At 34.9% G+C, this 27361-nt stretch overlaps 1 protein-coding gene across 1 annotated transcript in view; it reads right to left on the minus strand.

The window, feature by feature from the left end:
* Cnbd1 (cyclic nucleotide binding domain containing 1) overlaps positions 1 to 27361 on the minus strand; it is a 347578-nt gene that overhangs the window by 87177 nt on the left and 233040 nt on the right. The window contains exon 9 of the mRNA XM_052175437.1: positions 381 to 490. Within this exon, the coding sequence (XP_052031397.1) occupies positions 381 to 490 (110 nt within the window). The remainder of the gene's footprint in view (positions 1 to 380; positions 491 to 27361) is intronic.

Raw genomic sequence — 27361 nt, forward strand, 5'->3', positions numbered from 1 at the left:
ATATTTGTCCTTTCTGCAAATGGTAAAGCTTTGCTCTGAGTACCACAGAAATGTGAGAGCCTAAGCCAGTTTACATGTTTAATTGAAATCTATTGATTAGTATCAGAGAATTATCATTCATTCTTTCCCTGTTACTATGACTCATTTTTGCCTGGCTAATAAAAGTCAAATGAACAAATTGTGCTTTCTGGGTTTGGTGTTTTCCTATCAACTATGTTGAGATTCATACAACCTATTGCATATGCTTTTGCACTGCATGGCAATTCATTATCTATAGATAGCTCAATGTACAATGTTCAATATGTATGAGAAAATGTTATCTGGCATCACTAAGTCCTGAGAGTAGTTATGTCTCAAAAAGCAAATGAGCTGAAACTTACCACTTTGTTTAAGGATAGGTCCACAAGTCCAACAATATTTCTATAAATGTTACAATATCCAGAATTGATATAGCCCACAAACGAAATGACAGTTCCACTTTCTACTAACACTGAAAATGAAAAGAGAGAGCGTTACAATAGGGGCTTAAACATTATTTAGTATATTCTGACAAAATTAGATCATTTTCTGAATAAATGTCAACTATAGCCCCTACATATATAAAGAGAAATTATAAAAGTTTATATATATGTATGTATATAAACCTGTATCATTTGCTGAATTATATATTAAAATATTCTAGGTGCTAAAGAGATGGCTCAACAATTCAGAGAGTTCACTGTTTCTCTCACAGGTTTGGTTCACACCGTCAATGTCAGGTTGCTCTCAAACGGCTATAACCTCAGCTCCAGGGAAATCAAATATATCTGGCCACCTTCACTAAAGTGAAAAGACACATACATATGCATACACACCAGGTTTTAAATGATATTTAAAAGATATGTCTAAGGTGTCTGATTTCAAATTTTTATATATTTGAATAATGACTTTCACAAAAAGTTAACTATTAGCTCTCCAGACTCCATACCTTCATCTGGAAAACAGAAATTCCTTAATATAGTAGTGGTTATAAGTAAAGGTTTTGGGGCATGAGCCCTACTGTAAAATCTTGACATTCACTTCCTGTATGTTCTTATACAAGGTATAACTTCTCTAATCTTTGTCTTTTGGCCATCTTGTTCCTTGAAGACAAGTGAGCATTGTGGAGATGTAGAGAGAGTGTGTTTCTCCAACCCAGAAATTTCCTCAAAGTTTCCTTTAAAGGTTTCTCTCTTCAGGGTTCCCAATCTTTTTATTTTGTGTATTTATGATATTTTTAGGGAACTTATCCCGAACTCTAATACACCATACTCTGTCTAATATTGCTGGTCTAGTTACTTTGGCATTTGAGAATTTGATCTTCATAGAGTTTCATGTTTGATTTTCCCTTTTTCATTTTAACTTTGAGCCTTGCTTTGCAAGACAAAATTTAATTTCCCCTGTGATTCATGTTTTCTTTAGTAAATATATGAAAAGTGCTTAGCTTTATCAGCCACAAAGTAAATACTATATATGAAAAGTAGTGTGATTTTTGAAACTCAGGCTATCTAGATATTATACCTGTATCTAGAATCCTAATTTTAAAAATCATCAAAAGATAAGGAGGACCATAAGCAAGAATCAGTATGAAAACTATAAACATGTACCTTTTATACTATAAGCCATAAAGAATATAAAATGCTATATTTAATGTACTAACTTATATTTAGATTAGTACTGTTATAAAAATATTCTTATAACATTGAGAGTATTAGCTGATCAGACCAGTCAATCTTTATTATTCATTTCTAATTTTGTTAATTTTAAATATTATCTTAAATATTGTTCAGTTTTTCAAATTTTTAATTCATGTTTTATTTTTCTTTTAACATTGGATCCTTTACTTTTAGCTAGGCCTCTAATCTACTAGGCTAGATTTTATCTCTTCAACTGCATTTTAATTTATATTTTAAATTATTTTATGTGCTTTCATTATTTCCATAATATCCAATTGTAAAACATCTTTTCATTTTGTTAGCTCAGATCTTTTCATATAGTGACAATTTTATGATTTACTGACTTGATGTTTGTCCTTATATTTTCTCTAAAAACCCATTTTTTATTTTGAATTTCTATTTGCAAATACCTAGTTATGTAATTTTTTCATATTTCTTGCTTTCACATTATTTTCACATTATACTACTTATCCACATAGCTCTAAACAGACCTATTGTGTTATAAAATATGATTAATTTATTTGAGTTTTTCTTAATTTTATTTAAGAGAAGGGTACATTCCTTTTAGGAACTGTAACATTTAATCTTTACTATTTACATTACAGAATCTATAATCAGCATGGAATTGCAGTTCTGGACATGTCTATAAGAGGATTTCTTGATTGGGTTAATTGAGGTAGGAGGCCACATCATAAATGTGACCAGCATCCTTCCATGCACTGGGCTTCTAGACAGAATAAAAGGATAAAAGCACCCACAGTCATTGCTGTCTTCTTTCAGAGACCTGATGGAATGTGACCAGATCTCTCAAATTCAAAATTCCCACTGTCATAACTTCTAAGGGGTGATTGACTATAGCGTATATAATCTTTCCTTTTTAAGTTGTGTTTTGAGGAATCCCCTAGTGAAACCCAGGAGTATCTTGGAAATTTGGGTATAAAGAATCTAAAGACAGGAGGAGAAAAGAAGTAATGTGAAGCTCAGCCTTCTGGACATGATATGACTATCGCATTCGTGAGCTAAAAGCAGCTGCGGTTACCTGCAGAGATCAACCCCCTGAAAGTTGCACTATAGGTTTGGGAGCAAAAACTAAAAGGTACCTAGGTTGTTTGCAGTTGATGACTTCTGTGGGAGTGAAAGTCATTTTTCTCTGTATAGAGAGAGGCTGGTCACTGAGAGGCATCTTAATCCCCAGCAATTGATTCTTATGTTTGAGCATTTGGGCAGCAACTATTGAACTCAGTGAGTTAAAACATAATAATAGAAGAAAAAAGATAATGAAAGAGTGCACGAAGTTTGGAAGGAACTGCTTGAAAGTTCCAGGGGAAACAAAGATGAATATAATAAAGATCTACTTTATGTATATGTAAAATGTTCAAATAATTATCAAATAATAAATGCAAATCATTAGCATAACACAAAAACATTTATATCTGCATGTCACATGAGTGAAATACTCCATTATAAAACTAATCAATGTATACAAGTGAGAAGAGCTACAAAACATGTACAAATTTGCAAATTATGTACAAGTGATGAATGACATCAAAAAAGTTCTAAATAAGTGGAGAGATATTTTAAATCAATAAATAGAAAGATCCAGTATTGTTTCTGTGGAAGTTTCTTCATAAATTATCTACACACCCAGGAGTGCCCCATTTAGATGAATAATAAAAATTTAAAGTGAAGAAAGAGAGTAGGAAGTTGGTAGAGATCTCATTCAAACTCCACTGTTAATTCATAAATAACAACAATTTGATTTGATATTTCTTGGAAAGATGCGAGAGACATAGGGACACCAGCAAAACATGGAAGGAAAAGAGGAAATTAGGAAAAAGGCACTACTAAAATGGAGACTTCTTATACAGCCTTCTAACTTCAAATGCGTTAAAGTTATAAAAATAGACAGGTAGAACACTGAAAAGAAACAGATACCAGACAAATCAATCTATATAGAGTCAAATTATTTTGGACAAAAAAAACAAAGTCAAAACACTCAAAATACTCAGCAGATTACAAACTGAGTTCAAACACTAAGCTATTACTCTTCAAAAAAAAATCTCAGGATGAATCACAGACCTATAATATATAATGAAACCCAGCAATACCATGAGGGGAAGATAACTAGAAGAACAGAGAACCATAAAACCTTGGTTTTAGCACTAACATCACATTCTAGATAAAGCTGTGAATACAGAATTCATAATTCAGACCTCACAAAATTAAAAGAGAAATCTACTTCAAACAATATACACAATGAGAAAACATAAAGCCTGTAAGATAAAAATATTGATAAACTATATTTCTACCGAAGAACATGCAATATCTAAAAACTCAACTCTTAAAATTAATAAGAAAGCAAGCAAGCCTCCTAAAAAATAAAATTATTGGAAAAATATTTCACAAAAATTACATAAAAATAAAGCCCTAAAACACTGAAATGAAGTAAAATGAAATCGTGACAGAAAGAGCAAAAGCATTACTAAGTGGGAAATCAATAGCAATGAAGACCCACTTTCAGGAAAATCAGGGCCTGCAGTGAAGGTCCACAGGTCTGGGGATCAGGAAGGTATAAAAAGGAGAAGAATAAACAACAGGAAATCATAAATATCTGAGTATAAGTACTTGAAAATAAAAAAGAAATGAATATAAAATTAGGTTTTTAGCAATGTTTTAAGATATATGAATAAAAATTGATAAAAGTTGAAATACCTATTGATATGATAAAATGATTGTATAAATACTGTGTATAAAATGCCATCAATTGCATATCCTACAATAAATGGATAAATTACTAACAGTAATTAATATAAAAATACTGAATCATGGACAAATAGGAGGCCTGAAAAGGTAGATGTAATAAGGATTTGGATTCAGTAAACAAAAGCCCCCCATGGTCAACTTATCTCTGGGAGTCAATAAAAATAGAGAGATGATATAATCACTTTTTAAGTATGACAGACATTGAATGGACAATAGTTCTCAATTTATTTTATGAACGAGGCAGTGTTCTGATGGATCATCCAGGAAACACTACAAGAAAAGTACAGCCTTCTATCACTGATATTACCAGTTTAAACAAACTTTATAAGAAACTGGCTCATCAAATTAAACCAACCATGTAGAGGATCATGACCCATGTCCTACTGAGAATTGTCCCTGTCATGTGATCACAGCTCAATAGTTTTGAACAATTTTTCATGATCATAAAACTAAAATAAATAAAATGCAAAACCTTAATAATCCAGTAATAGAAAGAAATCAGTTCAATACAATAAACACTGTAGATACAGAGTTCATAGCTAATATATAATCTCAACCATGCTTAAGGCTTCCTCCTAGGATAATAAATAACTCAGGGTTGTCTTTGCCGAAGCTCTAAAATTTTCCCAAGACCATTTTACATCATATATTTTAGATAAGTTACAATATATTCAGTCTATTATTCATTATTTATTTACACCAGATTTTATTCACCTGCCCCTGCCGTCCACCCTCTGACTGTTCCACATCTCATACCTCCTCCCCAGCCCCCATCTAAACTTGGATGTCTCCACCTCCCACCCCACCTGACTTCTAAACTCCCTGGTGTCTCCAGTCTCTTGAGGGTTATGTGCATTATCCCTGATTGAACCTAGACCCAGCCGTCCTCTGCTTTATATGTGTTGGGGGCCTCTTAGCAGCTGGTTATACTGCCTGGTTAGTGGTCCAGTGATTGAGAGATCTCAGGGTTCAGGTTAATTGAGACCGCTGGTCTTCCTACAGGGTTACCCTCCTCCTCAGCTTCTTTCAGCTTTACCCTAGTTCAACCATAAGGGTCAGCAGTTTCTGTCTATTGGTTAAGTGCAAATATCTGCATCTGACTCAGCTGCTTGTTATTCTGGAGTGTGGTCATGCTAGGTCCCATTTTTGTATGTGCCCCATAGTCTAAATGTTTGTACAACAGAACTCACAGCCTCACTTAATTAAAAGTATAGAAATAAAGACACAACTAAAACATGTCACACTTAGGGGGGCATGGCACACCCTGCTTTAAAGGATCTGTAACACAATTAAAGAACAGAATGTCAAATTTCAAGCCTGAGACTGATTCCAGGGCATTTGGTTCAAATCAGTTCTGAGTTGTGTCTTCCAACTTAAAAGAATATTAATCTGTATGTGGTGCTGTTCAAGCAGTAAATAGTATTTCATTGTTGTCATGTGATGGGAAATCCTTGCTCTATTTTGGAACATGTCATTGTCCTAAGAACCTTTCTAAGAGAATTTCAACTAAATGCTGCAGTTCAAAGCATCAGTTTTCTCATCCTTCTGAGCATAGCAAGAAATAGGAGCTGCGTGAAACCACTTCACATTGTTTAACCCAGCTCTTAACACTTTCACTGCTAATTACATTACTCATGAAATCTAGCAATGTTATGTAACTGTGAAATAAATTAATAGAGGTAACATTTAACACTCTATTTGTTATTCATATATAATTAACCTGCTGAATGAAAGTGTGCTCCTATGACCACTAATTATTCTCATGGTTTTGCTTTTGCAGTTCATTTATTTTTGTGTAGTAGGAATTTTCCAATAAGGTCAATTTATTTTTTGTGCCTTCATTTATGATCCCTCAAATGGACTTTACAGGATTTTTTAAGTACACTTCTGAGCTTCTTATATGAAATAAGAATTGTGAAGCATTGTGAGTGGAGAAGAAAATTGTGTCTATTAACTGATAGTTTTATTACTGATACTGACAAATGATTAGGACGTTATACAAAATATCCCTGGGAAAATCAGACTCATCAACTTTTATTAGGTCATATTTTTGGTCCATGGATGGTATATCTAGTAACAGGCTAAGTATTTGTTTATTGGCACTTTCTTGCTTCCTCATCCACCACTGCAATAATAAAACTACTTTCCTGAAGCTAACTAGCATCATTCTGATGTGAACTGAGGAAAGACTTTTTCTTTCAACATCCTTCATATTTTGTTGGCCTAGAGTGGTTACTGATCTACTATTCCCTCCTTTCTTGGGTTATTCATACACTGTGTTAGACACATGCTATTGGAAACATAAAGATTTTGCTTTTCCAATCTCATGATTAGGTTAGCACTTCTTTCAATTCTTTAAGGAGTTCCTCCTCAGATGTCCTTAGATATCCTCACCCTCCTCACACTAGGAGTCTTTGAACTCACAGAATTATCATGAGTTTAGACATTAGACTTCCATGACATGTAGGGGATGGTACTGCTTCAAAGTAGAATGATGCTACGTTGTGATTAAAATTGCTCACATTAGCTATCTGCTCAATGATGGTTTCTCCTGAAATTCATCAGAACCCTGATATCAACCTCATAGGGCTGTGTTATAGAACACTCAAGGCCTCATAGACATACTTCATTCTCAGGTGATATGATTCCTTCATTTGTGCTTGAAAATACAGTATACTATATGAAATCTAATTATATTTAAATCTAATCTCAGTTCAGCTTGTATAGGAAAACAATTACATTTAACATACTAACTCTATACAACTAATTTGTCTCTTTTCCCATTCTGCCATATTTTCCCTTTGAACATTTTTTTCTACACGTGCATGGATCTTTTTGTTGATTGGTGTCTCTCACTCTATACTGTTCCAGACCAAATTCATCCACGTCATTTTTCTTATTTAAATTGTTTCTAAAATTTTGTAGGAAGTCTACATATATTAGTACCATGTTTTAGACAGAATTATGCTGTACCTAGATTTACCCTATTATTTTTTGTCAAACTAACTTTGAAACATATTACACACTGTACATACCTGCCCAAAGAACAAACAATTATCATTTTCTTACTTTGGTATATGCTGTACAATAATTAATGTTTTAATATTTGCATTACTTTGTTTTCTCTTTGTAAGTTGCCTTTTCTGACTCCTATTCTAATTCTACCACTTTGTCCCTTTCTCTTTGCATTTATTTTCTCATATCTTTGATTTCAATCTTTTACCTTGTGACTTCAAATTTTTACTATTTACTTGTTAAAGTGACATTTATATGAATATTTATATAAATTTAACTCATTTCTAATGTAGGAAATAATTTCTCAGCTTGATATTTGTGTACTTAATTCATATTCATTAATATACAAAATAATGGGTTTCATTTTGCTATTTTCTTTTTTGAAATTTGAAAGATATTTATTTATTTATGTATTTTATGCTTTTTCAAATTTTTATTGGATATTTTATTTATCTACATTTCAAATAAACATTAATTTGTATTCCAACTAAAACTTATTATTTAAAAAGAAAAAAATAAAACCTGAAATTTAATGTACTAAGAAAATGTGGTAAAATATTAGAAATATCAAATTGGTATTGCTATCAAATTTTGCTTTTCTCTATTTATTGAAAACTTGTAATTTTAGTAGGTCACTTGAAAAGTTTACTGATGCCCACTGCCATTTGCACCAGGGTACTGGATGACTCCATGGTCTTTGTGCACAGCCTGCCAGGAAAGTATGATCTCCTAGCAGCTCTTTTACTTCTGAGCATGGAGGTGAGATCTCTACCTTCTCTCTGGAGGAGAACAGCTAGGAGAAGCAGGGCATACTATCAGTGGAGCAGCTAGGATGGAAGTCTTCCTGCCCCCATTTGCACCAGAGAGCCACAGCCTTCTGTGCACAAACCCTGCCAGAAGAGAGTCTCCCAGGAGTACAGACACAGGCTTACAGGCCCACAGGAGGGACAAGTTCCAGCCAGACACAGGAAGACCAACTAATGCCAGAGATAACCAGATGGCAAAAGACAAGCACAATAACCCTACCAACAGAAACCAAGGCTACTTGGCAACATCAGAATCCAGTTCTCCCACCACTGCATGCTACGGATATCCCAATACACTGTAAAAGCAAGAGTTGGATTTGAAAGTGTATCTCATGATGCTAATAGAGGACTTCAAGAAGGACTTAAATAACCCCCTTAAAGAAATACAGGAGAACATGGGTCAATAGGCAGAAGCTATTAAAGAGGAAACACAAAAATCCCTTAAAGAATTACAAGAAAACACAAAAAATCAAGTAAAGGAACTGAACAAAACCATCCAGGATCTAGAAATGGAAGTAGAAAAAATAAAGAAATCACAAGGTGAGACATCTATGGAGATAGAAAACCTTGGAAGGAATTCATGAGTCAGATGCAAGCATCAACAACAAAATACAAGAGGTAGAAGAAAGACTCTCAGGTGCTGAAGATACCATAGAAAACATTGATTAAACAAAGAAAATGCAAAATGCATAAAACTTGTAACCCAAAACATCTAGGAATGTGTCTAGGAAATCCAGGACACAATGAGAAGGCTAAACCTAAAGATTATAGGTATAGACAAGAGAGAAGATTTCCAACTTAAAGGGTTGGTAAATATTTTCAACAAAATTATAGAAGAAAACTTCCCTAACCCAAAGATATGCCCATGAACATACAAGAAGCCTAGAGAATGCCAAACAGACTGGACCAGACCAGAACGTCCTCCCAGCACATAATAATCAAAACACCAAATGCACTAAACAAAGAAAGAATATTAAAAGCAGTAAGGGGGAAAAAGGCAAGTAACTTATAAAGGCAGACCTACCAGAATTACACCAGACTTCTCACCAGAGGTGATGAAAGATAGAAGAATCCTAGGCAGACCTCATACAGACCCTAAGAGAACACAAACACAAGCCCAGACTACTATACCCAGCAAAACTCTTAATCACCATAGATGGAGAAACCAAGATATTCCATGATAAAACCAAATTTATACAATATCTTCCCACAAATTCAGCCCTACCAAGGATAATAGATGGAAAACACCAACACAAGGAGGGAAAGTACACCCTAGAAAAAGCAAGAAAGCATTCTTCTTCCAACATATCCAAAAGAGCATATCCACACAAACATATAAATAACATCAAAAACAACAGGAAATAACAATCACTGTTCTTTAATATCTCTTAACATCAATGTACTCAATTCCCCAATAAAAAGACATAGACTAACAGAAATATTTTTCTTGTAAATATTCAATTTTATCAGAAAACATTTGTAATTCCTCTTTCAATTAATTTACTGTTTTTTATGTCTACCATTCTATATGCATTTTTTTCATGATAATCTTCAATTTTGACATGTTTTTCTATATATTTCTTTTATTTCATCAGAAATGTTTCCCATGTAAATCTCTGACTATATCACAAAATTATTTTAGTTCCACCTTTAATTAATTTAGAAAGGATTTTTATGTCTACCATTTTAACTGTATAATGTTCCCTGAAATTGTCAATTTTAACATGTTTGTCTATATATTTCTTGAATTTTATCAGAAATAATTTCCATTTAAATCTACAATTTTACCTGAAAATGTTGATAATTCCACTTTCAATCAATTTAGAATTAGTTTTATGCCTATCATTTTATCTGTATAATTTTCCATGATAATCTTCAATTTTAACATGTTTATACAGAGTTCAATTTTATCAGAAATATTTTTCACATAAGTCTTCAAATTTATTAGAAAAGGCTTATAATCCCACTTTCAATCAACTTAGGAATACATTTATGCCTAACTTTATCATATCTATATAAAATTTTCCATGATAATCTTCAATTTTAACATTTTTCTCTACATTTTTCTACAATTTTATCAGAAATATTTTCCATGTAAATCTTCAATTCTATTATAAAATGTTTCTACTTCCCTTTTCAATTAATTTAGAAATATTTTTATGTCTACCACTTTTACTCTTTAATTTTCCATGAAAAGTATCAATTTAAATGTTTTTCTATATTATCTCTTCTATCAGAAATATTTTCTATGTAAATCTTCAACTTTATCATAAAATGTTTTAACTTCTTTTTTTCAATAAAAGAACATGCTTTCCAAAAAAAGAAAAGGAAATAAAAGAAAAAAAAAAAGAAAAGAAATGTTTACTGACAAAAGCATAAAGCCTTGTATGTTAGAATTCCCTCAGGAGGACCAACCAAATATTCCTGATCTTCAGAAAGACAAAAAGTCACTTAGGATGTTGAGTGAGGTGCCAGGGAGGTTGCTAAGTAGCATTCTGTAATGGTTCCTTCTTGCCTGAAGAGAACTTACTCAATTTGTAAGCATCTTATTTCTTTTATTTAGAATTGTGTTTTAAATATATGAGTATATGAAAGACTGAACTACTTCTTGTGAGTAGCTGTTTAAGAATGCAATCAGAATTATTCCATGTAATGGGCAAATAATTATTATTAATATTTCAGTCACTATTCTGTGAAATAAACCCAAATTTGATTCATATTTTATTTTCAATTTAAATGTTCTCTAAATAAATTCTAGCAATATTTTCTAAACTAATATTCATCAAACAAATCTAAGATTAATATTAATGAAATGTGTGTTCACAGTGGCAAGTTCTGTATCACTGTGCCCTTTCTGAAATAGAAGATAAGTAAATGGTCTTTTAATATAGAAGTTTGCCAAGGATTTTAAGTAAAGAATGACTTAATGTTAAAATAAACATCATAAAACAAGATTTCTCAGATGAGCATGGGCAAGCATTAAATAATGAAAATAATGCTTTAAAATGAAAAGAAAGTGATGTGACATATGTAAATGCTATTAATATATAATTTGAACCTAACCATGTTAATGGCTAACATTTTCACAAATATGTATGTTATATAGCACCTATAGCAGCAACAATTTTAAAATACCTATGAGACTGAGAATATAAATAGAATAGAAAAATAGATCCTGGCCATAGCTCCACTCTTATCAAAAATATCATGTTTCAATGAAGTACTTTTATGTAGTATTATCTGAGATGTCTGCACTTTGTAAAATGATACTTTTATCCACTGAAAATATCCCAAACAAAAGTATCTTTTCAATTTGAAAATTGGTACAAGAGATAGTTGGTAAATTAACTACTTGTGTAAGACTCAATGCTTGCAAAAGTGCAAAAAGAAACCAAAAACAAACAAAAAGTAAAAAAAAAAAAAAAAAAAAAAAAAAAAAAAAAAAAAAAAAAAAACATGACCTGGAATGTGGAATGTGAAAAAGAATGTGAAAAGGAAAAGGAAAGCCAATTGTTATCGGAGGAGCTTTATTTGATTTTTTTGTTTTTTGTAGATAAAGCAAACATCTATTATATTTCAAAACATATGAAATTCTAATTTATAACAGACATGCAACTTGAAAACTTTGATCTTTGAAGAATACATATTTGGAATCCTATATGTACAGTAATCCCACTTACATAAATTCAGAAGTAGAAATATTCAAATATGCAGAGGTTCATAATGTCCTATGACTGCTAGAATATAGTAGCTGTGCACATAAAATGTGAGCTTATTCACAGAAAACCATTAAAGACGTGGAGCAATGCATCATTTTATTAAGAGTGATATTTATCCTAACACACCCATTTATTGCTCTGAGGATAAGAGGTATAGCACCAAGATATCATGGAAAACAGTACTAATGTATTGTAGAAAGACACATACATTTCAGACAGGGACAGAGGCAGACAGAAAGATAAATTTCTGCTTTCTCAAATCCATGCTAATCTAGGCAAACATTTTTATAAAAGTAATTTTGAGCAAGAATTCATCCAGACCACCCAGAAATTTCCCAAAGGGAATTATATTTCCTAGTGCTATTTGAAAACAATTACAGAAGCACATAAAACATTGTCATAAGCTTCATTGTTTCTTCAAAGTACAGAACATCAATTAAAGATGAAAACTCCTAACATATACCTTGTGCATAAACTTCAAATAATAGGCACCTACAAATGACAGTCCTGATGCTGATTAGAGATGTACAGAAGCAGAGATGAACGGGGACGAACAGAGTGCAAAGTGTAAATAGACAGAGCATATTCAAGTTATAAGGAAGACAGGCCCATTCACTTTGGACCTTATGCTTCATGTATACATTAAAAAGAATTTTGTGCCAGAATCACACTTTTCTGGGACATTTATACCTTGCCATCTTCATCCTTTGGTGTTCTAATGTTTCAAGAAAGATTTTTATCATTGATGAACAATAGTTTTGAAGTGTTATGAGCAAGCTTTGACTAAAGCCCAACCAATGAGTCATACCATAAGTTTTCAGGAACTACCAGGATTTACTCAGTGTTAGTTGGGTATGGAGACCATAAAGCTGCATCTGGCATGACCTTGCAAGGTAAGAAGCAATCACAAAATACACATAACATGAGGGAAATATAATCTGAGTGACCCTGGAATACAGGATTCTCTGAGGGTAGTTCTCTGAAACTCCCTGTTCTATAAGCTAATATGTGCTTCATAATTTCTGTTCCTTCTATGAACTTCATTTCTGCCCTCTCACAAAGAAACAGATCTTAATAAGTCATGTTAAAACTAGAATATATGATACCTTCATGGGATATCTACTTACTAATAGATTAGCAAGTTAATAAAGAACAGACCTCTCAGAAATTTCTCAGAGTGGATTACATTTCCTACTGTTATAGGAGACCAATTATAAGCACTCAAAAAGGTTGTACTTTAAAATGTACAGATGTTACTTTAATTAAAGTTAATGATATTATAATTCATCATTTCTATAAATTCAGATGTCTTTTGTTTGCTTAGAAAAGTTATTGAGATAGGAAGTCCAACTCCCAGCTGCTATGACACACCCAGGACCACAGGTGAGGTCACAACATATGCCTCAATACACAAAGCAACTGGGACACCCAGGATCCAGGAATGGAGGAATTTCCACCCCCGTCAGTAGCACAGATTCCTTGCAGTTAAAACCTGTACTCAGAGCAGACCTGGAACGCTGGTGCTGCACCCATTACTACAATAACCAGAGGAAGCCAGACTCCCAGGTGTTCTAACACACCAAGGATGATAGGTATGGCTACAACATCTGCTATAACACACAGAGTAATTGGGACCTCCAGGAATCAAGGAGGTAGCAATCCCTACCCAGCCAGAGGCACGGGTTCCTTCCTGTTTTAACCTGCACCTGGAGCAGACCTGAGGCCCTTCCAGTCAGAGGCACAGGTTAATTCCAGTTTGAACCTAAGCCTGGAGCAGACCTGGGGTGCTGGTTCTGTACCCACTCCTAGAATACCCAGAGGAAGCTCGAATCCCAGGTGTTCTGATATGTCCAGGATCATAGGGGAGGCTACATGATCTGCCCCAATACCTAGAATAACTGGGACCCCCACAGGAACCAGGGAAACACAAAATCAGCCCAGGCAAACACACAGGTTGCTTCCCCCTTGCACCTGTGCCCTGAGCTGAAACTGAGCTCTTGTTCCCCACACACTCCTGCAACACCCAGAAAAAGCTTGACCCCAAGGAGTTCTGAAACAACAGGATCTCAGGAGCTTGGTCACACCAGCGTTTCAAGCAGATTGAATTCAAGGAGTCCGGCACACCCAAGATCTCAAGATCACAGAATCCCAAAAATCACAGGATCACAGACACAGCTGGACTTTGGTTCTGACACCACCAGGATCACAGGAGGGACAGGATCCAGTCAGAGACAGTGAGGGAAAGTAGCACTACAGATAACCAGATGGTGAGAAGCAAGGGAAAGAATATAAGCAACAGAAAGCAAAGTTACTTGGCATTATCAGAACCCAAGTCTCCTGCCACAGCAAGTTCTGGATACACCATCACACTGGGAAAGCAAGATGTGGATCTAAAACGACTTCTCATGATGATGGTAGACGACAATAAGAAGGACATAAGCAACTCCTTTAAAGAAATACAAGGGAACACAGGTAAACAGGTAGAAGGACTTAAAGAGGAAACACAACATAATCTCTTAAAGAATTACAGGAAAACACAACAAAACAGGTGAAGGAAGTGAACAAAACCATACAGGATCTAAAAATGAAAGTAGAAACAATAAAGAAATCACAAAGGGAGACAATACAAGCATCACCAACAGAATACAAGAGAGGAGAATCACAGGTGCAGAAGATATCATAGAAAACATTGACCCAATACTCAAAGAAAATGAAAAATGCAAAAAGGTTCTAACCCAAAACATCCAGGAAATCCAGGACACAGTGAGAAGACCAAACCAAAAGACAATAGATATAGAAGAGAGTGAAGATTCCCAACTTAATGAGACAGTAAATATTTTCAACAAAATTATAGGGAAAAAGAAACTTTCCTAACCTAAAGTAAGAGCTGCCCATGAACATACAAGAAGCCTGCAGAACTCCTAATAGACTGGACCAGGACAGAAATTCCTCCCATTACATAATAGTGGAAAACATCAAATGCACTAAACAAAGAAAGAATATTAAAAGCAGTAAGGTAATAATGCCAAGTAAAATATAAAGGGAGACCTATGAGAATTACTCCAGACCTCTCACTAGAGACTAGAAAGCCTGAAGATACTGAGCAGATGGCATACAGACCCCGAGGAAAAGCCAATGCCCGCCCAGACTACTATACCCAGCAAAACTCTCAATTACCATTGACGATGAAACCAAGATGTTCCATAAAAAAATGAAATATACACATATCTTTATACAAATCCAGCCCTACAAAGGATATTAGATGGAAAGCTGCAACAAAAGGAGAAAAACTATACCCTAAAAAAAGCAAAAAAGTAATCTTCTTTCAACAAACCCAAAAGATAGCCACACAAACATAATTTTACCTCTAACAACAAAAATAACAGGGGGCAACGATCACTTTCCCTTAACATTTCTTAACATCAATGGACTCATTTCTGGAATAAAAAGACATAGACTAACAGACTGGATACATGAACAGGACACAGCATTTTGCTGCATACAGCAAATGCACCTCAGTGACAAAGACAGAAACTACCTCAGAATATAAGGCTGGAAAAAGATTTTCCAAGTAAATGGTACCAAAAAAACCCTGGAGTAGCCATTTTAATATCGAATAAAATCAACATTTAACCAAAGTTATCAAAAAATATAAGGAAGGACACTTTATACTCATCAAAGAAAAAAAATCTACCAAAATGAACTCTCAATTCTGGACATCTATGCTCCAAATGCAAGAGCATCCACATTCATAAAAGAAACTTTACTAAAGTTCAAAGCACACATTGCCTTTTACACAATAATAATGGTGACTTCAACACCCTAGTCTCATCAATGGACAAAACATGGAAACAGAAACTAAACAGAGACACAATGAAACTAGCAAAAGCTATGAGCCAAATGTATTTAACAGATATCTATAGAACATTCCATCCTAAAACAAAAGAATATACTTTCTTCTCATTGTACCATCTTCAAAGTTGACCATATAATTGGTCACAAAAAAGTCCTGAACAGGTAAAAGAAGATTGAAATATTCCCATGCATTCTATCAGATCACCACAGATTGGACTTCAATAACAACAAACAATATGGAAATCCCACATAAGTATGGAAGCTGAACAATGTTCCTATCAATGATAAATTGGTCAAGGAAGAATAAAGAAAAGCCTTTTTAGAATTTAGATATATTCTATATTTACATTTCAAATATTGTCCCCTTTCCTGCCTCCCCCACAAAATCCCATAAGCCATCTTTTTCCCCCCTATTTCCCAATCAATCCTCTCCTACTTCCCAGTCTTCGTATTCCCCTACACTATAGCATCAAGCCTCCCCAGGACCAGGGGCCTCTTCTCCCCTTGATATCCAACAAGGCCACCCTTTGCAGCTTATGTGTCTGGAGGCATGGATAACTCCAAACTCTTTGTTTGATGGTTTTGTCTCTGGGAACTCTGGGAGTACTGAGTGACTCATAACGTTGTTCGTCCTATAGCACTGCAAACCCCTTGAGCACCTTGGGTCCTTTCTCTAGCTCCTCCATTAGGGACCCTGTGCTAAGTTCAATGGCTGACTGAGAGTGTGCCCCTCTGTATTTGTCATGCACTAGCAGAGCCTCCCAGGTGACAGCTATATCTGGCTCCAGTCAACAAGCACTTGTGGGCATCCATAATAGTGTCTCGGTTTTGTAACTGTATATGGGATAGATTCCTAGGCGGGATAGTCTCTAGATGGTCTTTCCCTCATACTCTGCTCTACCTTTTGTCTCTGTATCTCCTTCTGTGGGTATTTTGTTCCCCCCTCTGTACAGGAAATTCATCATATGTAATTGTATTGGTTTCATGTAGTTTCTGAAACAACAAAGTAAGAACAAAACAAAACAAACAAAAAACACATTGAAATTTTTTGTTGAGTTCCTGTGCCCTGATAGCTTATGCTAAGGTGTAAATAAACCTTACTACCCAGGCAGCTTGAGGGTGGGGAGCATCAATTACCTTTCTCTGCTAGCATCTGCTAACTGTGATAGATTTTGTATTTTGGTCATACCAATCTATTCTTGGCCTGCCTACTCTACTGTGATTATGTCTCCATCAAAGTTTCTCTGTATTTTTCTTATCAGACTATTGTTATGGTACATATAATCTACTTGAAAACTCTGGATAAGTTCACGAATTAACATACTTTACCATATAAGATAGAAATCAGTCATTTGGTAACTAAGTTAGTAATTATTATTTCTGATGCATATATATATGTATATATTTCAATAGCAAAATAGGATAAATAGAATATTTAGCAAGTAAAACCTTTTAAAAATAAAATGATAAACTAATATCTTTGAGGAACATAAAGAGAAACATTTTCAATAAATAACTTAGAAATTGAATTCAGGAATACATCAGAAAGATTGTCCATCACAATTAAAAATAACATCATCTCAAAGATACAGAGATGATTCAACATAATGACATCAGCCAATGTAATTTGACATAAATCTACTCAGGAACAGGAAGCACATAATTGTTTTACTTAATGCGAAAAGAACTTTAATAAAATCCATCATGTATTCATGAAGAATTCCTGAAGACATTTTCCTACATAATAAAGGCAATATACAATATACCCAGAGCTAACATCATCTTAATCCTCCTGAGAAATACTCATAGTGTTTCCACAACATCCGAAATACTGCAAAGGTATCCAGTCTCTACACTCCTGTTCAAACTTGTATTCAACATTTTAGCTACAACAATAAGACAAATGACAGATATAATCTGGATAGAAATAGCAAAGGGTTGTGCTTGGCAGATGTCATACTATACAAAAAACAGATTCTAAAAACTCCATGAGAAAAATCCTATAGCTGATAAATATACTCATCAAAACAGTAGTCTTCCTAGAAACGGCATACACACCCACCAGGAAATCGAGGTAATAAATAATAACATTCAATATAGTCTGTTAAAACTTGTGAATAGATCTAAGGAAGTAAAGTACATTGAAACCTGTAAGACACTGAGAAAAGATATTGAAGCTATAAGCAGATGAAGAGACCTACCATGTTCATTCGCTGGCAGGATCAAAATTGTAAAAATAACCATATTACCAAAAACAATCTAAAGTTTTATCCCCATCAAATTTCCAATAAAATTCTTTACAGAAATTGAATAAAAAAAAGCAATAGTAAATGTAATACGTGTAAAGGAAAATGCTGGTTTTTATTTCCTCACATGAAGGGATGAGAGGAGAGCCATACCCAAGAGTTATGAATACAGAATGTGGGCTAAGCTCAGAGTCTTACAACTATTCCTAAGCCTAAGTCAGAAAGCTCCTAGCCTCCACGCAATCCAGTCTTCTGGACTCCCAGCCCTCGAAGACCTTAGCTTCCAACCTCCATCTACTAACCTAGGCTTAGAAGGTTTTATTTTTAGCTTCTGAGAGTTAATGCTAAGGAAACTCAGTATTTCTTTCCCTTTCTAAACTTTGAATGGCTGGTTCAACTCAACTGTTCTGACTCAAAGTCCACTCCATTCAAACTGACTTCTCTTGACTTCTGAAGAATCAATCTAATTGGAAAGACTGCCTCTGAACTCCAGGAACTCCAATTGCTCTGAAATCAACTGCTCGATGCCAAACTGAGCTCATTGCACTCAAATGAACTTCACCAAACTCAAAGGTAAATTAGGATTAAGTTTCTATGGCTTATATGATGATACTGGTAGGAATTATTTCCATAGAATATTTAGAATTTATTAAATTTTAAATATTTATCAGACATTTCTCTTACTAGGTACTGTTCCAGCAACAGTTTTACTGCTTCATAGCATAAGAAAAAACAATTAAAACAATAGAAACAGAAATCAATGTATATTTCATAGGAACAAAATGAAACTAGCTGTTCATGATAACTTCAGTCCTGAAATCCCAATTCTATAGAGGCTGAGGCAGGAGGACCATGAGTTCCAGACTAGCCAGAGCACATACAGCTCTTTTAAAGAAAAAGAACTGAAAAGAGGGAGGGCAAGAGAAAGAGGAAAAAAAGATTCTTTACAAACAATATTGTACCACAGAAAGGACCTAAAACAATAAATTGTACCTAAGTAATAATGGCAAAGATTCTTTATAAAGTAGTAGATGGTCAGATCCTGAACTGTATCCTGCAATGATCAATATTATCATAAGTCCATAAATAAATACTGCTACATATTAAAGCTGAAAATAAATAGAGCATGTTCCTGTCAGCACATATAAGGATGTTTTCAGATGTCAACATTAGAAGCAACATGAATTTTTTTAATATAAGTTCTTTTTTCTTAACTATATTTTATTTTTTACTTTTATTAACCTAATAAAATTTATTCTAAAATATACAACACAGTATTGACATTTTTTAAGTCATCAAAAAACTTACAATAGTTAAATGTCTCTTAAATATACATATATCTTCTGAAGCTAAAGTAATATGCACTCAACCAGTTTTTGAAATCTATTTGGAGCATTAACCATGATAGAAGTAGAAAAAAATCTCTTATGAAGTCCTCTATGAAAGGAAATTGTGACAAGTTCCTGATTACACAGAACTGGATCCATCTCCAAGGAAGAATACTCAGTGTAATTGTGGCTTCATAGAATGAATTGGGTACCCAAAGGAAGAGAAAAATAAATAAAATCATGGTTTTTAACATTCCAGAATTTTTAACAAGCAAGATTCATAATGAAAATGAAAAAATTCAAATGTTTATGTATTGCCATTCAGGAAAGTCAGTTTCAACTTAGGAATTTTTCAGCATCATATAAATAATAAATTAAATTTTAAAACCGCACAGATAAGGGTGATCTGTAGCAAAATGTTTCTTGAAAATACTCCATGTTGAACCCTGTGCTTCCAAAGGCCACATGATTGCACTTTGGAGTGTGTTCGTGGACATCAGTAACCCTGCATCTGTTTAGCAGCCATGTGATATGTTTGACATTTAAAATCAAAACAGAAAGGCTTATTAGAACATGTCTGTGATCTTGGTGTTTGAGAAACTAAAGCTTCAGGATAGCCTGGGCTAGAAATTATCTTAAAGCAGCCAGGTAGGACTATATGACACGTTCTTCCCTCAATAGTATTGATGATGATGATGGTGATGGTGGTGATGGTGGTGATGGTGGTGATGATGATGATGATGATGATGTTGGTGATGGTGGTGAGGATAATGGCAATAGGAATAGGAATGGTAATATTAATAGTAATAATAAAAACAATATTTCTGAAACCCTGCATGTGAAGATTTCTGTTCAATAGTATTAAGATGCACTGGAAACATGTGCAATGTCATATGTCAAACAATAGTCTTGAATAATTAAAATGCTTTTCACATTAATTTTTTAATTATTAGTCATCATTGCCTTTTGTGCTTGTATTTCACCTAAAACAATTGCTATTCATTTGCTTTTGGGTATTTCTATTCTTTCAACTGTCATTAATGTTTTATATTAATGTGTGTGTGTGTATGTGTGTATCAACCTAAGTTTTTTCTATGAATTTTACTCTTTGTATCTCTTCAGTTATCAAAATGCTTTTCATTCTGGTAAAATGTATAAAATAAGGCCCAATCATATGAATTGGACATTTGATATCCATATAGTCTTTTGTTTTCATTGGATTTCCTTATTATTATTATTATTATTATTATTATTACATATTTTATTCACACTTCAAATGTTATTCCCTTTCCCAGTTTCTCCCCTGGAATCCTCCTATCCCATCACCCCTCCCCCTGCTTCTATGAGGGTATACCCAAACAAACCTACCCAATTCTGCCTCCCTGCCTTGGCATTCCCCTACTCTGAGCCATCCAGCCTTTATAAGATCAAGGGCCTCTCCTCCCATTGATGCCCAACAAGGCCATCCTCTACTACATATGCAGCTGGAGCCATGAGTCCCTTCATGTGTGCTCTTTGGTTGTTGGCTTAGTCCCTGGGAGTTGCAAACCCCTTTAGGTCCTCCAGCACTTTCTCTAACTCCTCCATTGGAGATTCCATGCTCTATCAAATGGTTGGCTGTGAGTATCCACCTCTGTATTTTTCTGGCTTTAGCAGAGCCTCTCAGCAGACAGCTATATCAGGCTCCTGTCAGCATCCACTTCTTAGCATCCACAATAGTGTCTGCCTTTGGTGACTGTATCTGGGATGGATCCCCAGGTGGGGTGGGGCAGTCTCTGGATGGCCTTTCCTTCAGTCTCTGCTCCACATTTTGTCTCCATAGTTCCTCCCATATGCATTTTGTTCCACATCTAAGAAGGGCTGAAGCATTCACACTTTGATCTTCCTTCTTGAGCTTCATGTTGTCTGTGAATCATATCTTGGATATTCTGAGCTTTCTGGTTAATATCCACTTATCATCAGTAAGTACAAACAATGCATGTTCTTTTGTGATTGCATTAGCTCAGGATGATATTTTCTAGTTTCATACATTTGCCTATGAATGTCATGAAGTTATTGATTTTTCTAGCTGAGTAGTACTTCTTTGTGTAAATGTACCACATTTTCTCTATCCATTCCTCTGTTGGAGAACCTCTGGGTTTTTTTTCCAGCTTCTACCTATTATAAATAAGGTGACTATGAACATAGTGAAGCATGTGTCCTTATTACATGTTGGAGAATCTTTTGGGTATATGCCCAGGAGAGGAAGAGCTGGGTCTTCAGGTAGTACTATGTCCAATTTTCTGAGGAACCCAAAGACTGATTTACAAAGCGGTTGTACCAGCTTGTAATACAACCAAAAATGGAGGAGTATTCATTCTTCTCAACAACCTTGCCAGCATCTGCTGTCACCTGAGTTTTTTATCATAACCATTCAGAATGGTGTGAGGTATCTCACAGTTGTTTTGATTTGCATTTCCCTGATGACTACGGATGTTGAACATTTCTTTTTTATTGATTACATTCTTCATTTACATTCCATATGTTATTCCCTTTCCCAATTTCCCCCTCCCAGAAAATTCCCAACCCATCCTCACTCCCACTGCCTCCATTGAGGATGCCCCTCCATCCAACCTACTCCCACCTACATTCCTCTTGATTTCCCCATGCTGGGGCATCTATCACACCTTCATAGGAACAAGGACATCTTCTCACACAGATTTCCAATAAGGCATTCCTCTGCCACAAATGTGGTTGGAACCATATGTACCCCTTGATTGATGACTTAAGTCTCTGGGAGCCCTGGCGGGGGAGGGGAGTTCCGGTTGGCTACAGCATCATTCTTCCCATGAGGCTGCAAACCTGTCCAACTCCTCCATTGGGACCCCCTCTCAGTTTCAATGGTTGGCTCCTAGCATCTGCCTCTGTATCTGTAAGGCTCTGGCAAGGCCCCTCAGGAGACAACCATATTAGACTTCTTTCAGCAAGCACTTCTTAGCATCCACTATAGTGTCAGGATTTGATGACTGTTTATAGGATAAATCCCCAAGTAAGACAGTCTCTGGATGACCTTTCCTTCAGTCTCTGCCCACATTTTGTCTCCATAATTGCTCCTGTGAGTATTTTCTTCCCATTCTCAGAAAAACGAAAATACCCACACTTTGTTCTTCCTTCTTGAGCTTCCTGTGGTCTGAATTGTATCTAGCTTATTCTGAGCTTTTGGGCTAATAGCCACTTATCAGTGAGTGCATACCATGTGTGTTCCCTTGTGATTGTGCTACCTCATTCAGGGTAACACTTTCTAGTTCCATCCATTTGCCTAAGTATTTCATGAATTCATTGTTTTTAATAGCTGAGTAGAATTCCATTGTGTAAGTGTACCACATTTTCTGTATCCATTCCTCTGTTGAAGGACATCTGTGTTCTTTACAGCTTCTGGCTATTATAAATAAGGCTGCTTTGAACATAGTGGAGCATGTGTCCTTATTACAAGTTGGAGTATCTTCTTGGAATATTTCCAGGAGTGATATCGTTGGGACCTCAGGTAGTACTATGTCCAATTTTCTGAGGAACCATCAAACTGAATTCCAGAGTGGTTATACCAGCTTGCAATCCAACCAGCAGTGGAGGAGTGTTCCTTTCTCCACATGCTTGCCAGCACCTGATGTCACCTGAGTTTTGATCTCAGAAATTCTGACTGGTGTGAGTTGGAATATCAAGGTTGTTTTGATTTGCATTTCCCTTGATGACTAAGGAAGTTGAACATTTCTTTATGTGCTTCTTAGTCATTTGGTATTCCTAAGTTGAGAATACTTTGTTTAGCTCTATAGCCCATTTTTTAATAGGGTTATTTGGTTCTCTAAAGTCTAACTTCTTGAGTTCTTTGTATATATTGGATATTAACCCCCTGCTAGATGCAGGGTTGGTAAAGATATTTTTCCAATTTGTTGGTTGCCATTTTGTCCTATTGACAGTGACCTTTGCCTTACAGAAAGTTTGTAATTTTATGACATCCCATTTGTCAATTCTTGATCTTAGAGCATAAGCTGTTGGTCTTCTTTTCAGGAAAATTTCCCCTGTGCCCATGTGTTAAAAGGTCTTTCCAACTTTCTTTTCTATTAGTTTCAGAGTATCTGGTTTTATGTGAATGTCCTTGATCCACTTGGACTTGAGCTTTGTACAAGGAGATAAGAATGGATCAATTTGCATTACCCTACAAACTAACCTCTACTTAAACCAGAACCATTTTGGAAAACGTCGTCTTTTTTTCCACTGTTTTAACTTTTTTGTTAAAGATCAAGTGATCATAGTTGTGTGGGTTCATTTCTGGGTCTTCAGGGATGGTGATTCCTCCAGATGCCCTATGCTTATGGATTGGCAGGATTAATATAGGAAAATGGCCATCTTGCTGAATTCATTCTATAGATTCAATGCAATCCATATCAAAACTGCAATTCAATTCTTCATAGAGTTTGAAAGAACAATTCTCAAATTCATTTGGAATAACAAAAATCCCAGGTTACCAAAAACTATTTTCAACAATAAAAGATCATCTGGGGGATTCACTGGATTTCATTGCATAGGAAAAGCTCCTTTCTTGTGTTGTTTTGACTAAGTCTCCTTTTGGCAGCAGCAGAGAATAGCCTCGGAGGCTATGTAGACACTCCACGGCTGGGTAATACCCAAGCCCTTAATTCAGGTTGTTTCATCAGCTATTTTCACCAAGGTCTACCAAACATATCTGTCACTTTTCCAACCTAGATCATCACTCTCATGCATTTTTCCAAATACAGACAAACATTCAAAACCCATTTTTATTTTACTGTCTGTTAGAAAATAGTCAACTAATATTTGCCACAGTTAATGATATAGTATGACCTATTAAATATCATTTTGATGGATGATATTTGTAACACACCTCATCAGTTTTAAATTACACTCCATATGTTTTTCAATTATAAATCTTTGAAATTAAAATGCAAACTCCAAAGTAATGAATACTTTGTAGTTACTAAAATATTTGATTTTAAGTCATTTTAATACATCACTTTTTATTGCCATAAACCAACTAGCATAACATTTCACACTCAGCTGACGTTCAAGAAACATATTAATTAACTAGAGTCAAATGATACTATTCTGACAAATCCTTATGGAAATCCTTAGCTGCTTTTGATAAAATTGTTAACCAATTCACAGCTTTTGATTTTTAGGCAGAGACAACAGACTCCCTTAAGGTATTACAGCAAGCAAAGAAACAAATGAGCAAAAGAGATTATTGTTTAGTGTTAGGAAGCATCAGGAATAGCACAAAACTAGATTTTAGCAGAAAGTGGCAAGTAAGTAGAACCAAGAGTAGAAAAGTCTGCTCAAAGTAGAGCATCTCTGGAGGAAAGCTCATTGATGTGACTTAGTCTCATCACTTGTGGAACAAATGCTGAGCCTCACAACCAGCTTGCTCCTCACCAGGCTCCTTAAAAAAGCTGTTACCCAATCCCCTTCAAATGCTGTTGAGGATCTCAGTCCACCCCTAAGAACTAAATATTCACAGAGGATTCCAGGGAAGAGCTCTAAATGTCTCATGTCTTGGCAAGCAAGATGGAGATGTTAGGAAGCCTCTTGATAGTGCAACCTGCAGACTTCATCATATGCATGTGGTTGTTATGGTGATATTTATAGCAGGATGCATAGGAGAAGAGAGTTAATATGTTGGGAATTTTATTTATGAGTGATTATTTGATTTATCATCTTATAAAGCAGAAAGTTATATCATGAGATTTAAATATAACAAATGAAAAGCAAGGAGGATATTCAATATGTTCTACAAGTTCTTTTACTACTGGTGATTTCATGGTGAGAATGGGCTTTCAGAAACCTGTTACCTAATGTCTTTAACATGATGACAGTGCCTACTTTATTTACAATCATCTCAAATCCATTTTGGGTTCCACTGATCTTTATTGGGTTTAAAACTTATGAATTTTCAGAATTCTTAATACATTACAGTGACAGAGCTCTCTACTAATTCCTTGTAAAGAGAGAAAATTGCAACAAAAAGTCAAATAAAAACATGTTTATGCAGGCAAATTGGGGAACAAAAAGTATATTTGGCATCTTAAAATTTAATCAGCAAGACTAATTGGTTGACAATATTGTAATAGGAGTTAAAAGAACCTACATGACCTGACCAACATGATAATTAAACTTGGTTTAATTATTGACCTTGCAAAGTAATAAATCATAGCTTTTGACTAAAAAAAATCACTGCCACCATAACAATCATTCATCAATAATTTTTAAAAAGTTTACCAACCCTCAGCACATATTTTTCTACTGAAAATGAAAGGGAAATGAGTCTGTTCCAGAAAAATATGAAGCCAGTGAGAAAATTGACCATAAGGTACAAACTTCAAAATAGTGTAATGTTATTTGAAGTAGGACAGGGTTTGGAAAATTTCAACCTATGGAGCAAATTTGACACAACATCTATATAAAATAACTTTCAGTATAAAACTGTTTTTTATATTTTTAAATCAGAAAATGGATATGCAATGCAGAAATGATATGCAGTAAACATTTCAAAACAAACGTTCTGATTATTTGCAAAATAAATACAGACTCCTACAATTAATTAAATTGATATTTATTTATGTGAGGAAAGAGACAGTTGTATAACCTAAGTTGACAAAAAAAAAAAAAAAGCAAAGAACCTTAATTGTTAAGGCCTAGGAAAAATGGTAAGGCCTTGGTAACTGCTACCTGCCATTATAAAGAAACTTTTTCACGCCCAAATTGATTACATATTCTGTTAGGTTCTATGGCCTTGGGGACCAGTCATGACAAAAGTCAGTAGAACTGCTTTGCATAGTTACCCGCAATAAGTTTGGACCCAAACATATTACCCAGCAGCATTTGCTGCACCTATGTATAAGCACATATTGTATTTGCTTTTATAAATTGTTCCTGGGATGGACCCCAACCTAAAAACAACACCTGCACCAATATAAGAAACTATTTGGAATAAGACTTCCATTTTGAATAGTGGTTAAATAAAGTTTAAGTTCCTACAAACTCCCTGGAAACTGACATCTTACTTGGCAAAAAAGACAAATGTGTGAGTAACTGGCATCCTTGTTGTCAAGACATGGATATTAAATAAGTCCCATTCTGCTAGACCAGACATGAATTTAGAAAGGCAAGTTCCTTGGCACAGTTGAAAATCCCTCCCAAACAACGGGAACAGGATAAGTGTACAACAAAGACATGTTTCTATGAAAACTGCCCTAGATATTTGTAGATATCAAGATTAAAGAGCCCAGTGGGACCTTAACTTGGGAGTCACAGTTCAGTTCACAAATCTGTATGGTGGCATTGATAGATCAGTACTGAGGTGTATGTTCAATAAAATAGCCCCGTCTGTCTGACATCACTGTTTACATGGTTTATGAGGAGATAGCTGGATCCCAACATGAATAAATTAATTTGGTTTAATGAAAGTCTGGGACCATTAGAAAGGGAGAACAGCAAGCAAAGAAGATCAGCATGAAAATAGCACAATGACAATGAATGCCACATTTGACTGAGACAAGGGTAGACATGAGAGATCTGAGTCACACTAAAATGTGAAACAAGTGATCTTTTAAATTATATTAGAAACGTTTGAAATTTTAGTTCTAGTAAAGAGAACAATCCATTATTTCTAAGCAGATAACTACAAGAAACATTTTAATAACTGGTGATACAGATAAGAACAAGTAGATGATTTAAAGTGGCAAAGCACCAGCATTACAGAGGAGATAAGAGAAAAATTTGAAATTGACCAGATCTCAAACCTCATCATGTCCAAGCAAATATCAATGGGACAAACAGTGGCTTTTACATTGGGAATGATGCAGAAGGCAGAAGATTATGGTATAACACCCTCAACTTGTACAAACAACATGAGCAAATGCAGAT

Source organism: Apodemus sylvaticus, chromosome 3, assembly GCF_947179515.1.
Source record: "Apodemus sylvaticus chromosome 3, mApoSyl1.1, whole genome shotgun sequence".
Classification (NCBI taxonomy): domain Eukaryota; kingdom Metazoa; phylum Chordata; class Mammalia; order Rodentia; family Muridae; genus Apodemus; species Apodemus sylvaticus.